General features: G+C 42.0%; 1 protein-coding gene across 1 annotated transcript in view; it reads left to right on the top strand.

Annotated features, from left to right (window-relative positions):
• DYSF (dysferlin) overlaps positions 1–16,637 on the top strand; it is a 259,265-nt gene that overhangs the window by 17,084 nt on the left and 225,544 nt on the right. Inside the window, 2 exon segments of the mRNA XM_044294645.1 lie at positions 7,805–7,860; positions 8,895–8,986. Coding sequence (XP_044150580.1) covers positions 7,805–7,860; positions 8,895–8,986 — 148 coding nt within the window.

Genomic DNA, 16,637 nt, shown 5'->3' on the forward strand with positions numbered 1-16,637 from the left:
ACAAAATACTGCCAGCAGCACAAAATACATCCCCAAAAACTTTCAATGGCCGGCCGTGAGGAGGGCCCAGGCGTCCCCCTGGGCTTCGGCCCACCCGGAAATTTTCCTGTAAGGTCTATGTCCAATCTGCCCCTGGTCTCATCTAAACTGTCAGGAGAGGAGTAAGTCGCTAATAATTTTTTTAAGGTTTCAGAAAGGCCCAAACAAAATTGACATCTTAACGAGGGATCATTCTATTCGGAAGCACACACACTATCCTTCCACGGGCCGGTTACCCTGCTTTCAACAGACCAATTTACTTTCCGTGTAAGCAGCTCTATCTCGTTCATCATGTAACAAACCCAATGCAGAAAAATAATTATCAGCAGAAGACAAAATGTGCGAGTCAGCCGGGAGAGAAAACGCCCAGTCCTAGAGATCTCCCTGTAACAAAGAGATAATGATCCCCATTCTCCGTTGAGCTGAACCAGACGAGTGTGACCTGAGCTTACTGTACAGTTTTCTGTCTCCTGAAAAGTGGTCGGGAACGTTATCTTAGGTTCCACAGTCTGAGGGTGAGTAGCGCCCAGGGCTAGCGCCTGTGCAGTCTCTTGTAAACCCTGCACCTGTTCCACTAAATCTTGAACCGAGTTCATGATAAGTTACAGGGGACCATGGTTGTGGTGGGCCCAGAGGTGTAGCTAGGCTTTCCAGCACTGGGGGCAAGGATTCAGCATTGCACCCAATCCAACCACCCCTTTCCCCCACGCTCTTCCTACGCAAATTTACATGAAGTATGAAAAGTTCAGCCGAGTACGTAGCACGCCAAGGCATATTTTATAAGTAATCATCTCCTCTAACTGCGTCCAATTCATAACTACACCCACCCAGTCCCATTCAACTATCATAGGGTATATGGCGGTACCAATACACCTTGCGATAAATGAAAGAACCAATTGGTCCTACCTCATCCAGGGTGATGTCCGCTGGATCCAGAACAAGGTCCCCGTTGTGATAGAGCAAAAGCAAGGGATGGTAACTGCCCCTGTGAAATCCCCAGCAGGGGGCGCTGTGCTGGTCCTGTAAGACTGAGCCATCCCAGTGTATAACAAGATAATATAGGGCTCTTCTCCTTAGTGCTACAACACAGTACTAATGCCTAGTGCCCCCTCTCAGTAGTATTATCCACATTTACATTGTACCCTCTCACAGTAGTTGTGCCCACATAGTGTCCCTTCACAGTACTAATTCCAACATTGTGCCTACTTCACAGCAGAAATGCCCACATTATGTCCCCTCACAGTAGTTATGTCCACTTTGTGGCCCCTTCACAGCAGTTATGTCTTCCTTTTTGCCCCTTCACTGCAGTTATGTCCACTTTGTGGCCCTTCACAGTAGTTATGACCACTCTTGTGCCCCTTCACAGTAGTTATGCTCATCTTTGTGCCCCTTCACAGTAGTTATGCCCACAATGTGCTCCTCCACAGTAGTTATGCCCACCTTTGTGCCCATTCACAGTAGTTATGCCCATCTTTGTGCCCATTCACAGTAGTTATGCCCACCTTTGTGCCCATTCACAATAGTAATGCCCACCTTTGTGCCCCTTCACAGTAGTTATGCCCACTCGTGTACCCTTTCACAGTAGTTATGCCCACTTTTGTGCCCCTTTCACAGCAGTTATGCCCACCTTATGGTACTTCACAGTAGTTATGCCCATCTTTGTGCCCCTTCACAGTAGTTATGCCCACAATGTGGTCCTCCACAGTAGTTATGCCCACCTTTGTGCCCCTTAGCAGTTACGCCCACCATGTGGTCCTTCACAGTAGTTATGGCCATCTTTGTGCTCCTTCACAGTAGTTCTGCTCACCTTGTGGCTCCTTCATAGTAGTTATGCCCATCTTTGTGCCCATTCACAGTAGTAATGCCCACCTTTGTGCCCCTTCACAGTAGTTATGCCCACTCGTGTACCCTTTCACAGTAGTTATGCCCACCTTTGTGCCCCTTCACAACAGTTATGCCCACCTTGTGGTACTTCACAGTAGTTATGCCCATCTTTGTGCCCCTTCACAGTAGTTATGCCCACAATGTGGACCTCCACAGTAGTTATGCCCACCTTTGTGCCCCTTAGCAGTTACGCCCACCATGTGGTCCTTCACAGTAGTTATGGCCATCTTTGTGCTCCTTCACAGTAGTTCTGCTCACCTTGTGGCTCCTTCACAGTAGTTATGCTCTCCTTTGTGCCCCCTCACAGTAGTTATGCCCACCTTTGTGCCCATTCACAGTAGTTATGCCCATCTTTGTGCCCATTCACTGTAGTTATGCACACCTTTGTGCCCCCTCACAGTAGTTATGCCCATCTTTGTGCCTATTCACAGTAGTTATGCTCATCTTTGTGCCCAGTTATGCCCACCGTGTGGCCCCTTCACTGTAGTTATGCCCATCTTTGTGCCCATTCACTGTAGTTATGCACACCTTTGTGCCCCCTCACAATAGTTATGCCCACCATGTGGTACTTCACAGTAGTTATGCCCATCTTCGTGCCCCTTCACAGTAGTTATGCCCACAATGTGGTCCTTCACAGTAGTTATGCCCACCTTTGTGCCCATTAACAGTAGTTATGCCCACCTCTGTGCCCCTTCACAGTAGTTATGCCCACTTGTGTACCCTTTCACAGTTGTTATGCCCACAATGTGGTCCTTCACAGTAGTTATGCCCACCTTTATGCCCCTTCACAGTAGTTATGCCCACCATGTGGTCCTTCACAGTAGTTATGGCCATATTTGTGCTCCTTCACACTAGTTATGCTCACCTTGTGGCCCCTTCACAGCAGTTATGCCCACCTTGTGGTACTTCACAGTAGTTATGCCCATCTTTGTGCCCCTTCACAGTAGTTATGCTCACCATGTGGTCCTTCACAGTAGTTATGCCCTTCTTTGTGCCCCTTCACAGTAGTTATGCTCACAATGTGGTCCTTCACAGTAGTTATGCCCATCTTTGTGCCCCTTCACAGTAGTTATGCTCACAATGTGATCCTTCACAGTAGTTATGCCCACCTTTGTGCCCATTCACAGTAGTTATGCCCACCTCTGTGCCCCTTCACAGTAGTTATGCCCACTCGTGTACCCTTTCACAGTAGTTATGCCAACAATGTGGTCCTCCACAGTAGTTATGCCCACCTTTGTGCCCCTTCACAGCAGTTATGCCCACCTTGTGGTACTTCACAGTAGTTATGCCCATCTTTGTGCCCCTTCACAGTAGTTATGCCCACAATGTGGTCCTTCACAGTAGTTATGCCCACCTCTGTGCCCCTTCACAGTAGTTATGCCCACTCGTGTACCCTTTCACAGTAGTTATGCCCACAATGTGGTCCTCCACAGTAGTTATGCCCACCTTTGTGCCCCTTCACAGTAGTTATGGCTATCTTTGTGCTCCTTCACAGTAGTTATGCTCACCTTGTGGCCCCTTCACAGTAGTTATGCCCACCTCTGTGCCCCTTCACAGTAGTTATGCCCACTCATGTACCCTTTCACAGTAGTTATGCCCACAATGTGGTCCTCCACAGTAGTTATGCCCACCTTTGTGCCCCTTCACAGTAGTTATGCCCACCATGTGGTCCTTTACAGTAGTTATGGCTATTTATGTGCTCCTTCACAGTAGTTATGCTCACCTTGTGGCCCCTTCACAGTAGTTATGCCCTCCTTTGTGCCCCTTCACAGTAGTTATGCCCAGCATGTGGTCTTTCACAGTAGTTATGCCCATCTTTGTGCCTATTCACAGTAGTTATGCCCATCTTTGTGCCAAGTTATGCCCACCTTGTGGCCCCTTCACTGTAGTTATGCCCATCTTTGTGCCTATTCACTGTAGCTATGCCCATGTTTGTGCCCCCTCACAGTAGTTATGCCTATCTTTGTGCCTATTCACAGTAGTTATGCCCTCTTTTGTGCCACCTCACAGTAGTTATGCCCATCTTTGTGCCTATTCACAGTAGTTATGGCCATCTTTTTGCCCAGTTATGCCCATCTTGTGGCCCCTTCACTGTAGTTATGCCCATCTTTGTGCCCATCTACTGTAGCTATGCCCATGTTTGTGCCCCCTCACAGTAGTTATGCCTATCTTTGTGCCCATTCACAGTAGTTATGCCCACCACTGTGCCCATTCACTGTAGTTATGGCCACCTTTGCGCCCCCTTTGACCCCTAGTGCCCTCTCCAGCTTCATAAAAAAAATAAAAAATACCTGTTTCCCTCATGATCGACACATCCTGTGTTTGCCAGCAGCACCAGAGCACCGGAGCTCAGCAGAGGGGTGAAGTAGGGAGCGGACGGCTCCCTGCTTTACCATGTCAACGAACCACCCGGCAGGTGCGCCCCCTCAGCCTTTGCACCCGTGCACATGCCCTGGATGCCCCCCCCCCTCTCGCTAGGCCTGTGAATACAGTATGTCACGGTCTGCTAACACAATGTCACACAGCAATATGGAAAGTGCAGCCCTAATCCCACTTTCCATGCCTACTTGCACGATCACCCTAAGCAGTGACCCACAACTGGTCGACAGTCCCTACGCTGAATAAGTGCAAGGAAACCCACAAAGACAAGAACAGAGACAATGGGGCAAGAGAGGTCAGACTACCCGGGTCAAAACCAGGTGGTAGCAACAATACAGAATCACCAGAAGCTGAGCACATTGAGGAGAAATGCCAAGATCAACGCCAGAGAGTCAAAGCCAAACCAAAATCAGGAGCACAGGGAGAGTCAGACGGGCAGAGTCAAAACAAGGTAGTCAGTACAATGCCAGAATAGCAGTCGGAGGAGCAGGGAACATAAAATGGAGCATCCCGCGCCCAGACATGTGGACCACAGGTGTACCAAATGAAGGTAATCTCCCTGACCCACCCACTTCTCCCTATATATACCCTGTCCATATATCATTCTATACCTCCTGACGAAGCCGTAGGGCGAAACGCGCGTCGAGGTTGTGCGCTCAGGGTCCTCACGCCCACTCACCACCATGTCTTCAGGTACGTTCTACATTGATATCTCCCTGTCCTAACTTCTGCCAGTGACTCTGCACGTATCCATAGTGAGTCTCTTTACATATTTATGTCAACTACTGTTTACATAGTGATTTTCACCAGAGAATCTCACTTCCATGGTTTGCTGCTTTCCGGCTTCAACGCCATGTGTGGATACGCTGTGCCTTTCCCCTGCTATTAACAGGGCAAATTGCATTATTTGTTTGAAGATATTGTGTAGCAACTGCATATTGGACCATTATGGTCACCTTCAAATGCACATCAGCACTTTACTCTGGTACCTGTAAAAAGTGTCATTATTCAATGACACTTTGGTGTATTGTGGCGTCCGTGACCCTGTGCTTCTCTGCATTCTTGTAATTCTGTAGTAGCTCCATCTTTTGTATTTTTATCAATAAATTTACATTTTTATACCATTCCCCACTTGTTAGTTTTGGTTTAACATAAAATTTACAGGCAGTGCATGCTGAACCCTTAGAACGCCGGGAGCTCCCATGTGCTGGTGTGGTGACGTCCTGGGGCCCTGGAAAAGTGCAATTGGTCTATATCCATCCCTGGTTATCCAATGATTCTGTGTTCATCCCTGGTGATCCAGCAGTTCTCAGTTTATCACTGGTAATCCAGTGGTTTTCTATTCCTGCCCGTTAGTCCAGTTGTTCTTTATTCCTCCGTGGTGTGTTATTGGTTCTTTATTGATCCCTGATGATCCAGTTATTCTGTGTCCGTGGTTATCCAGTGGTTCTGTATGCGTGGTGATCCAGTGGTTAGGTATTCATCCCTGGTTATCCAGCTGTTCTTTATTCATTATTGGTGTTCCAGTGGTTTTCTATACATCTGTTATGATCTATTGGTTCTCTATTACTCTCTGGTTACCCAGTGGTTCTGTTTACCTGGTGAATCAATTATTCTGTATTCTTCCCTGGTTGTCCAGTTGTTTTCTATTCGCCCCTGGTGGTCTAGTGATTTTGTAAATATCCCTGGTGATCATGTGGCTTCCTTTTCCTCCCTGATGATCTAGTGGTTCTGTATATATCCCAGGTAAACCAGTGGTTCTCTCTTCGACCCTGGTGATCCAGTGGTTCGCTATTCTTCCCTGGAACTGTAATCATCCCTGGTGATCAACAGGTTCTCTATTACTCTCTGGTGAACCAGTGGTTCTCTCTTCATCCCTGGTGATCTGGTGGTTTGCTATTGCTCCCTGGTTCTGTATTCATCCCTGGAGATCCAGTGGTTCTGTATTCATCCCTGGTTGTCCAGGTGTTTTCTAGTTGTCCCTGGTGATCTAGTGGTTCTGTAAATATCCCTGGTGATCCTGTGGCTCTCTATACCTCCCTGATGATCTAGTTGTATTCATCCTTGGTTGTCCAGTGGTTCTCTCTTAATCCCTGGTTGTCCAGTGATTCTCTCTTAATCCCTGGTTGTCCAGTGGTTCTCTCTCCATACCTGGTGGTCCGGTGGTTCTCTCTTCACCCTTGGTTGTCCAATGGTTCTCTCTTCATCCCTGGTTCTCTCTTCACCCCTGTTTGTCCACTGGTTCTCTCTTCATACCTGGTGGTCTGGTGGTTCTCTCTTCACCCCGGTTGTCTAGTGATTCTCTCTTTATACCTGGTGTTCCGGTGGTTCTCTCTTCATCCCTGTTAAACCGGGGGTTTGGTATTCATCGCTGGTTGTCCAGTGGTTCTCTCTTCATACTTGGCGGTCCGGTGGTTCTCTATTCATACCTGGTGGTCCGGTGATTTGGTATTCATCGCTTGTTGTCCAGTGGTTCTCTCTTCATCCCTGGTGATCTGGTGGTTTGCTATTGCTCCCTGGTTCTGTATTCATCCCTGGAGATCCAGTGGTTCTGTATTCATCCCTGGTTGTCCAGGTGTTTTCTAGTTGTCCCTGGTGATCTAGTGGTTCTGTAAATATCCCTGGTGATCCTGTGGCTCTCTATACCTCCCTGATGATCTAGTTGTATTCATCCTTGGTTGTCCAGTGGTTCTCTCTTAATCCCTGGTTGTCCAGTGATTCTCTCTTAATCCCTGGTTGTCCAGTGGTTCTCTCTTCATACCTGGTGGTCCGGTGGTTCTCTCTTCACCCTTGGTTGTCCAATGGTTCTCTCTTCATCCCTGGTTCTCTCTTCACCCCTGTTTGTCCACTGGTTCTCTCTTCATACCTGGTGGTCTGGTGGTTCTCTCTTCACCCCGGTTGTCTAGTGATTCTCTCTTTATACCTGGTGTTCCGGTGGTTCTCTCTTCATCCCTGTTAAACCGGGGGTTTGGTATTCATCGCTGGTTGTCCAGTGGTTCTCTCTTCATACTTGGCGGTCCGGTGGTTCTCTATTCATACCTGGTGGTCCGGTGATTTGGTATTCATCGCTTGTTGTCCAGTGGTTCTCTCTTCATCCCTGGTTGTCCAGGTGTTTTTTTTTATTCGTCCCTGGTGATCCAGTGGTGTAGAATATCACTTTTTCGGTAGATATCCTAAAAAGGTTTTCTGGTTTTATATACATTAAGGCCACTAGTTGTATAGTGAAGACTTCCTCGTCTCTCTATTATCCTCTGTGTATCAGTTCTCTCAGATTCCAAGACATTATACTGCCGTCTCTAGAGAGACAGTCTTCTCCTTTCTGGAGGAGAGCTCTTCCATACCATTTCTCAGAGAGCATTTCTTGTAAGAATCCCTAAGACAAGTGGAGGAGAATTAGTTCCTGCCACACAACAGACACTGAGTGCTCTTAAAGGAGAAGCGTCGTTTGTAGCAGAAGCTTTTCTCAATGTAACATTGTGTCTTCTTTATTCTTATTTTCCAGGGGTCAAGAAGAAAACCAAAGTCCTCAAAAATAACCCCAACCCCATCTGGAATGAGGTGAGTGGGGCGTAACATCGAGCAAAGTGGAGTCGCTGCCTTGTCACAATACGAGTAGATACACCAGCCCAGCCGACAGCATCACATAGGCTTAGATACACCAAACAGTATCACACATGATAGGCTTAGATACACCGAACAGTATAACACATGATGGTCTTAGAGACACCAGAAAGTATCACATATGATAGGGTTACATACATTTGGCAGTATCACACAAGATAGGCTTAGATACAGTAGTTTAGTGGAAATTCTCACACGATACACTGACAGTATCATGCATACTATGCTGAGATACACTGACTAACGTCACACAGGACACTCAGCAGTACAGTATTTTGCAGAGGTTTAGATACACTGACTCAAGAGCAAAGTATCACATAGGAATAGATACACTGGCTCAGCAAGAGAGTATCACACAGGATTAGATACACTGACTCAGCAAGACAGTATCACACAGGATTAGATACACTGACTCAGCAAGGCAGTATCACACATGATTAGATACACAATGACTGAGCAACACAGTATCACACAGGATTAGACACAGTGGCACAGAAACACAGTACCACCCAAGATTAGATACACTGACTCAGCAACACGCGGGGTTAGATACACACTGACTCGGCTATACAGTATCACACAGGATTAGATACACACTGACTCAGCAGACAGTATCACACAGGAATAGACACAGTGATTCAGCAGCAAAGTATCGCACAAGATTAGATACACCGGCTCAGCAGCACAGTATCACACAGGATTAGATACGCCAGCTCAGTAATACAGTATCACACGGGGTTAGATATACTGGATCATAAATATAGTATCAAACAGGATTAGATACCCCTGCTCAGTAATGTGGTACCACACAGGGTTAGCTACACCTGCTCAAAAATATAGTATCATGCAGGATTAGATACATGTGTTTAGTAAGCTGATATAACACAGGATTAGATACACCTCCCCCTTCTGATTTGTATATTGGAGAAGCTGTAGGTAGCATTCTTCATCGTCTGCTCTTTGCCCTGCAGGGCTTTGAATGGGATCTGAAGGGCGTTCCTCTGGACACTACTGCCGAGCTTCATGCTGCCATCAAGGACCATGAGACAATGGGAAGGAACCGGTAATGTAAAGAGTCAATGTCAAGGACGAGATCAGTGCCAGAAGTACTGAGGTGGTGCCACCAGTCACTGAGGATCAGGGGGGCACTTACTTTTCTGTTATGTTGTCTAGGATTGGGGCAGATTTATGTAGACCCCCAGATCTATCACAGGGGCTCAGAAGCCAAGCCACTCCCTCCCAGATAAGCCACTCCCTCTCTGCAAAGCCACCACCTCCCTGCTAAGCCACTCCCTATCCGCTAAGCCACTCCCTATCCACAAAGCCACACCCTTTTTCGCTAAGCCAAGGTCCCAAAGCAGGACATGGATAATTATTTTTTGGCTTACTTGTTTCATAAATATAAATATATATATAGCGGCTCACCCCTCTCACCAATTGGATCTAGGTGCTCTTGTATATGGACTACTCCAGAGAAGAGAAACAATCGATAATAATATTAGTAACAGGCACTCTACCACCCAGAACTGTATTAAAAACGGTATTTTATTAAACAGAAATGAACCAAAAAGGACCACTAATAAATAGAAAATGAAAAATAATAAAATACTTTACAAAGTATAAGATTCAATTGCAATTTGGCTATAATTCTTGAAAAAAACCTTTTAAAAAAATCAAGATAAAACAGAGAGGTTGCAAATCATGTAGATGGAGTGTTCAATGCGTCCTTCTCTGTTCTATATCCAGTTCATCCTACAATTACACAGTTCCACTTGGTTGAATGATGTTGTATCCAAGGGTCAGTTGATAAGGCTCTGTCATATCCAAGTAACAATCCATAGAATGTTATAAAACGTCACTTATAGGCAGTGTTCATAACCGTATGGGGTTCATATATGATTAAGTTTATGGGTCAGTAATAATCAAAATTGATTGGATAATTAGCTCCATTCGTGATCATAAACACTTGATCGTTACTAATCATTGTTCATAATTCTTCATATCTTTGCCTCTTTCGTTTCACAAAACAGATAATATCATACTGTACCTCTAAGGTGATGTTCTACTGAGTTTTACCGTGATGATGGCTTCTGTGGAGGAGATCCCCGGCTAGAACGCTCGTGCCTCGCTCCCCGATGGAAGTGTCCGGCTCCTTGTGTCTCGGACTGTAAGTTGCCTGTGTTCGGCGTGTCACGTGTTGCTCGGCGTGTCACGTGGCTTCCCACGTGTTAGGTTTGCAAACCGAGCCTCCGATTCAGCGCGCTGTCTCGGTATAATTTGAAACCTTGTTAGGGAAGTATTACATGACAGGTTGTTATTGCTCCGTACTGTAAGGATGTCCTTTAGAGTGTTATAGTTCTGCCATACGCGTTTCGGAGCACCCTGCTCCTTCATCAGTGGCTAGTTCTCATGCCCCGTACATTTGTGCCTTTTATATCCCTAATGGGGGAAAGTTACAGTTTTTCATTCAGATGGATAAAAGAAGTGACCTGGATCTCCATGCTGACGTGTATATAGGTTATCTTCTATAGTGTCACATATTGTATAAATAAGGGGTTTCTTCTATACATAAACATATAAAAACAATAATACAAAAATACAAGAGACAGTTATGAAAAACGCACAAAAACTCATCATTAACGCAGAATTAATACATCTTCATCTATTATTTTAAAATCATTCATTTGCTATTCTATTAGTCTTTTTTTCTTTCTTTTCTGGACTTATGTCTACCAGCACCTCGATCTCGTCTCCGGGAACCCCCGTGTTCACCCTGAGAACTCCCTTATTTGAATATGACCTAGATGAGAAAAGAGAAAACATACAGTGGATATAAAAAGTCTACACACCCCTGTTAAAATGTCAGGTTTCTGTGATGTAAAAAAGTGAGACAAAGATAAATAATTTCAGAACTTTTTCCACCTTTAATGTGACCTATAAACTGTACAACTCAATTGGAAAACAAACTGAAATCTTTTAGGTAGAGAGAAGAAGAAATATGCACACCCTTAAACTAGTACTTTGTTGAAGCACCTTTTGATTTTATTACAGCGCTCAGTCTTTTTGGGTATGAGTCTATCAGCATGGCACATTTTGACTTGGCAAGATTTGCCCACTCTTCTTTGCAAAAACACTCCAAATCTGTCAGATTGCGAGGGCATCTCCTGGGCACAGCCCTCTTCAGATCACCCCATAGATTTTCAATCGGACTCAGGTCTGGGCTCTGGCTGGGCCATTCCAAAACCTTAATCTTCTTCTGGTGAAGCCATTCCTTTGTTGATTTGGATGTATGCTTTGGGTCGTTGTCATGCTGAAAGATGAAGTTCCTCTTCATGTTCAGCTTTCTAGCAGAAGCCTGAAGGTTTTGTGCCAACATTGACTGGTATTTGGAACTGTTCATAATTCCCTCCAGTTCCAGCTGAAGAAGAACAGCCCCTTGGCATGATGCTGCCCCCACCATGCTACACTGTGGGGATGGGGTTCTTTTGGTGATGTGCAGTGTTGTTTTTGCGCCAAACATATCTTTTGGAATGGCCAAAAAGTTCAACCTTGGTTTTATCAGACTAAAACGTCTTTTGCCACATGCTTTTGGGAGAATTCAGATGTGTTTTTTTGCAAAATGTAGCCTGGCTTGGATGTTTTTCTTCGTAAGAAAAGGCTTTTGTCTTGCCCCTCTACCCCATAGCCCAGACATATGAAGAGTACAGGACATTGTTGTCACATGTACCGCACAGCCAGGACTTGCCAGATATCCCTGCAGCTCCTTTAATGTTGCTGTAGGCCTCTTGGTCGCCTCCCAGACCAGTTTTCGTCTCGTCTTTTCATCAATTTTGGAGGGACGTCCAGTTCTTGGTGATGTCACTGTTGGGCCAGAAAATTTTTAACAGGGGTGTGTAGACTTTTTATATCCACTTATATATGTACTATATTAATATGACGACAAGCAGAAATTGGGACACAATATTATTTCACCCATTTTATAAATCCTTTGAACCTGTATATAATCATCCATCAGTCCACATATCCTTTAGACTGGTATGAGGGAGAATTATATGGGAGAAAAAGAAGAAAAAAATCAGAAACGCACTAAAAACGCACTAAAAACGCAACTGCGTTTTGTATATATCATTTTATCTTTTATACATAAGTATAGAAAAGAAAGAAGAAAAGCATAATAAAATAACAAATGAATGATAAGAGATTTTAAAATAATAGATGAAGATGTATTAATTCAGCGTTAATGATGCATTTTTGTGCGTTTTTCATAACTGTCTCCTGTATTTTTGTATTATTGTTTTTATATGTTTATGTATAGAAGAAAACCCTTATTTCTACAATATGTGACACTATAGAAGATAATCTATTTCCTTACGAGATGAAAAAATATATACACATCAACATGGAGATCCAGTTCACCTCTTTTATCCATCTGAATGAAAAACTGTTACTCCGCCCCCATTAGGGATATAAAACGCACAAATGTACGAGGCAAACCTAACACATGGGAAGCCACGTGACACGCCGAGCAACACGTGACACGCCGAACACAGGCAACTTACAATCCGAGACACAAGGAGCCGGACGCTTCCATCGGGGAGCGAGGCACGAGCGTTCTAGCCGGGGATCTCCTCCACAGAAGCCATCATCACGGTAAAACTCAGGAGAACATCACCTTAGAGGTACAGTATGATATTATCTGTTTTGTGAAACGAAAGAGGCAAAGATATGAAGAATTATGAACAATGATGAGTAACGATCAAGTGTTTATGATCACGAATGGAGCTAATTATCCAATCAATTTTGATTATTACTAACCCATAAACCCAATCATATATGAACCCCATACGGTTATGAACACTGCCTATAAGTGACGTTTTATAACATTCTATGGATTGTTACTTGGATATGACAGAGCCTTATCAACTGACCCTTGGATACAACATCATTTAACCAAGTGGAACAGTGTAATTGTAGGATGAACTGGATATAGAACAGAGAAGGACGCATTGAACACTCCATCTACATGATTTGCAACCTCTCATTTTTTAAACAGTTTTTTTTCAAGAATTATAGCCAAATTGCATGTGAATCTTATACTTTGTATAGTATTTTATTATTTATTTTAATTTTAATTTTTCATTTTCTATTTATTAGTGGTCCTTTTTGGTTCATTTCTGTTTAATAAAATACAGTTTTTAATACAGTTCTGGGTGGTAGAGTGCCTGTTACTAATATTATTATCGATTGTTTCATAAATATGTCTAAAATGAGACACGCCAAGAAGCACCAAAAATGTGAAAAATTTTGATGTAAACTATGGAAGAATTTAGGAGCAACTGTAAAAGTAAATGTGAGCCATTAAGAATAACAATCAAAACTAGGAGTCCTCCATCATTTTGAGGCTGTCCCTCTAGAGATGACTCCCTATACTGGTGGCAAATTGACCTGACCTTAGATCTCGCAGACCGCGATAATGTATAGCATGCTACTAACCAGAACCCATTCATTGTTTCAGTTATGCAAAAATAGCTGAGAAGTTACGGGGGGAAGGGGGGGGGATACTTTTTCACAAAACTGTAGATAGATATGATATATTACAGTGATTTCTGATGACCTCACATAAATGCTGTGGGTGTGTAATTACACCAGAGAGATCACGCCGGGGTGACGGTTGGGCGCTGCTCTGCCCACTGGTGGTTTTTATTAGGGAGGAGACATTACCCAGTATTGTCCAGTTTTATATGTATTCCCGTTGACTTCCTCATATTTATTTATATCCTCAGATTTCTTAACTCTTGTAATTTCCTGAATTATGCATGGAACACGAGCGCCAGGATGAGCCGTCACCCTGTGTCCCCCCTACTAATACTGTGCTGTGTGCAACCTTCTCATTCACTAGATAAAACAATAGATTTACATGAGGATCCTAATCAGAAATGTACTCATCTGAGAAAAGGGACGATTATCACGCATGCTGCCAGATACTGCACACAAATATAACTACTATAATACTGCCAGATACTGCACACAAATATAACTACTATAATACTGCCAGATACTGCACACAAATATAACTACTATAATACTGCCAGAAACTGCACACAAATATAACTATTATAATACTGCCAGAAACTGCACACAAATATAACTATTATAATACTGCCTCCTATGTATAAGAATATAACTACTATAATACTGCTCCTATGTACAAGAATATAACTACTATAATACTACTCATATGTACAAGAATAAAACTACTATAATACTGCTCCTATGTACAAGAATATAACTACTATAATACTGCTCCTATGTATAAGAATATAACTACTATAATACTGCTCCTATGTACAAGAATATAACTACTATAATACTGCTCCTGTGTACAAGAATATAACTACTATAATACTGCTCCTATGTATAAGAATATAACTACTATAATACTGCTCCTATGTACAAGAATATAACTACTATAATACTGCTCCTATGTACAAGAATATAACTACTATAATACTGCTCCTATGTACAAGAATATAACTACTATAATACTGCCTCCTATGTACAAGAATATAACTACTATAATACTGCCTCCTATGTACAAGAATATAACTACTATAATACTGCTCCTATGTACAAGAATATAACTACTATAATACTGATCCTATGTACAAGAATATAACTACTATAATACTGATCCTATGTACAAGAATATAACTACTATAATACTGCCTCCTATGTACAAGAATATAACTACTATAATACTGCTCCTATGTACAAAAATATAACTACTATAATACTGCCCCCTATGTATAAGAATATAACTACTATAATACTGCCTCCTATGTACAAGAATATAACTACTATAATACTGCTCCTATGTACAATAATATAACTACTATAATACTGCTCCTATGTACAGGAATATAACTACTATAATACTGCCTCCTATGTACAAGAATATAACTACTATAATACTGCTCCTATGTACAAGAATATAACTACTATAATACTGCCTCCTATGTACAAGAATATAACTACTATAATACTGCCTCCTATGTACAAGAATATAACTACTATAATACTGCTCCTATGTACAAGAATATAACTACTATAATACTGATCCTATGTACAAGAATATAACTACTATAATACTGCCTCCTATGTACAAGAATATAACTACTATAATACTGCTCCTATGTACAAGAATATAACTACTATAATACTGATCCTATGTACAAGAATATAACTACTATAATACTGATCCTATGTACAAGAATATAACTACTATAATACTGCCTCCTATGTACAAGAATATAACTACTATAATACTGCTCCTATGTACAAAAATATAACTACTATAATACTGCCCCCTATGTATAAGAATATAACTACTATAATACTGCCTCCTATGTACAAGAATATAACTACTATAATACTGCTCCTATGTACAATAATATAACTACTATAATACTGCTCCTATGTACAGGAATATAACTACTATAATACTGCCTCCTATGTACAAGAATATAACTACTATAATACTGCTCCTATGTACAAGAATATAACTACTATAATACTGCCTCCTATGTACAAGAATATAACTACTATAATACTGCCTCCTATGTACAAGAATATAACTACTATAATACTGCTCCTATGTACAAGAATATAACTACTATAATACTGCCCCTATGTATAAGAATATAACTACTATAATACTGCCTCCTATGTACAAGAATATAACTACTATAATACTGCCTCCTATGTACAAGAATATAGCTACTATAATACTGCTCCTGTGTACAAGAATATAACTACTATAATACTGCCCCCTATGTACAAGAATATAACTACTATAATACTGCTCCTATGTACAAGAATATAACTACTATAATACTGCTCCTATGTACAAGAATATAACTACTATAATACTGCTCCTATGTACAGGAATATAACTACTATAATACTGCTCCTATGTACAAGAATATAACTACTATAATACTGCTCCTATGTACAATAATATAACTACTATAATACTGCTCCTATGTACAAGAATATAACTACTATAATACTGCCTCCTATGTACAAGAATATAGCTACTATAATACTGCTCCTGTGTACAAGAATATAACTACTATAATACTGCTCCTATGTACAATAATATAACTACTATAATACTGCTCCTATGTACAAGAATATAACTACTATAATACTGCTCCTGTGTACAAGAATATAATTACTATAATACTGCTCCTATGTACAATAATATAACTACTATAATACTGCTCCTATATACAAGAATATAACAACTTTAATACTGCTCCTATGTACAGGAATATAACTACTATAATACTGCCTCCTATGTACAAGAATATAACTACTATAATACTGCCTCCTATGTACAAGAATATAACTACTATAATACTGCTCCTATATACAAGAATATAACTACTATAATACTGCTCCTATGTACAAGAGTGCAGATTATTTAGTATAAGTATTTTCAGGTCAGATTGTACCGTACACCAGACCCTATATCCTCATACATGCTTCCAATGATTGTTTATTTGCTGCGTTTTGTGAGTTTATTGTATAGTGAAAATAGAAGAGATTCATGCGGTTGATGTCTTCATGGCCACCGTGTCAGTGACAATACAGTCTCCTACCGGTATTTTGCTGACTGTCTCTCAGGATGTGGGGGATTCTGACGTTTTCCT

The sequence above is a fragment of the Bufo gargarizans genome, chromosome 1 (assembly GCF_014858855.1).
Source record: "Bufo gargarizans isolate SCDJY-AF-19 chromosome 1, ASM1485885v1, whole genome shotgun sequence".
Lineage (NCBI taxonomy): Eukaryota > Metazoa > Chordata > Amphibia > Anura > Bufonidae > Bufo > Bufo gargarizans.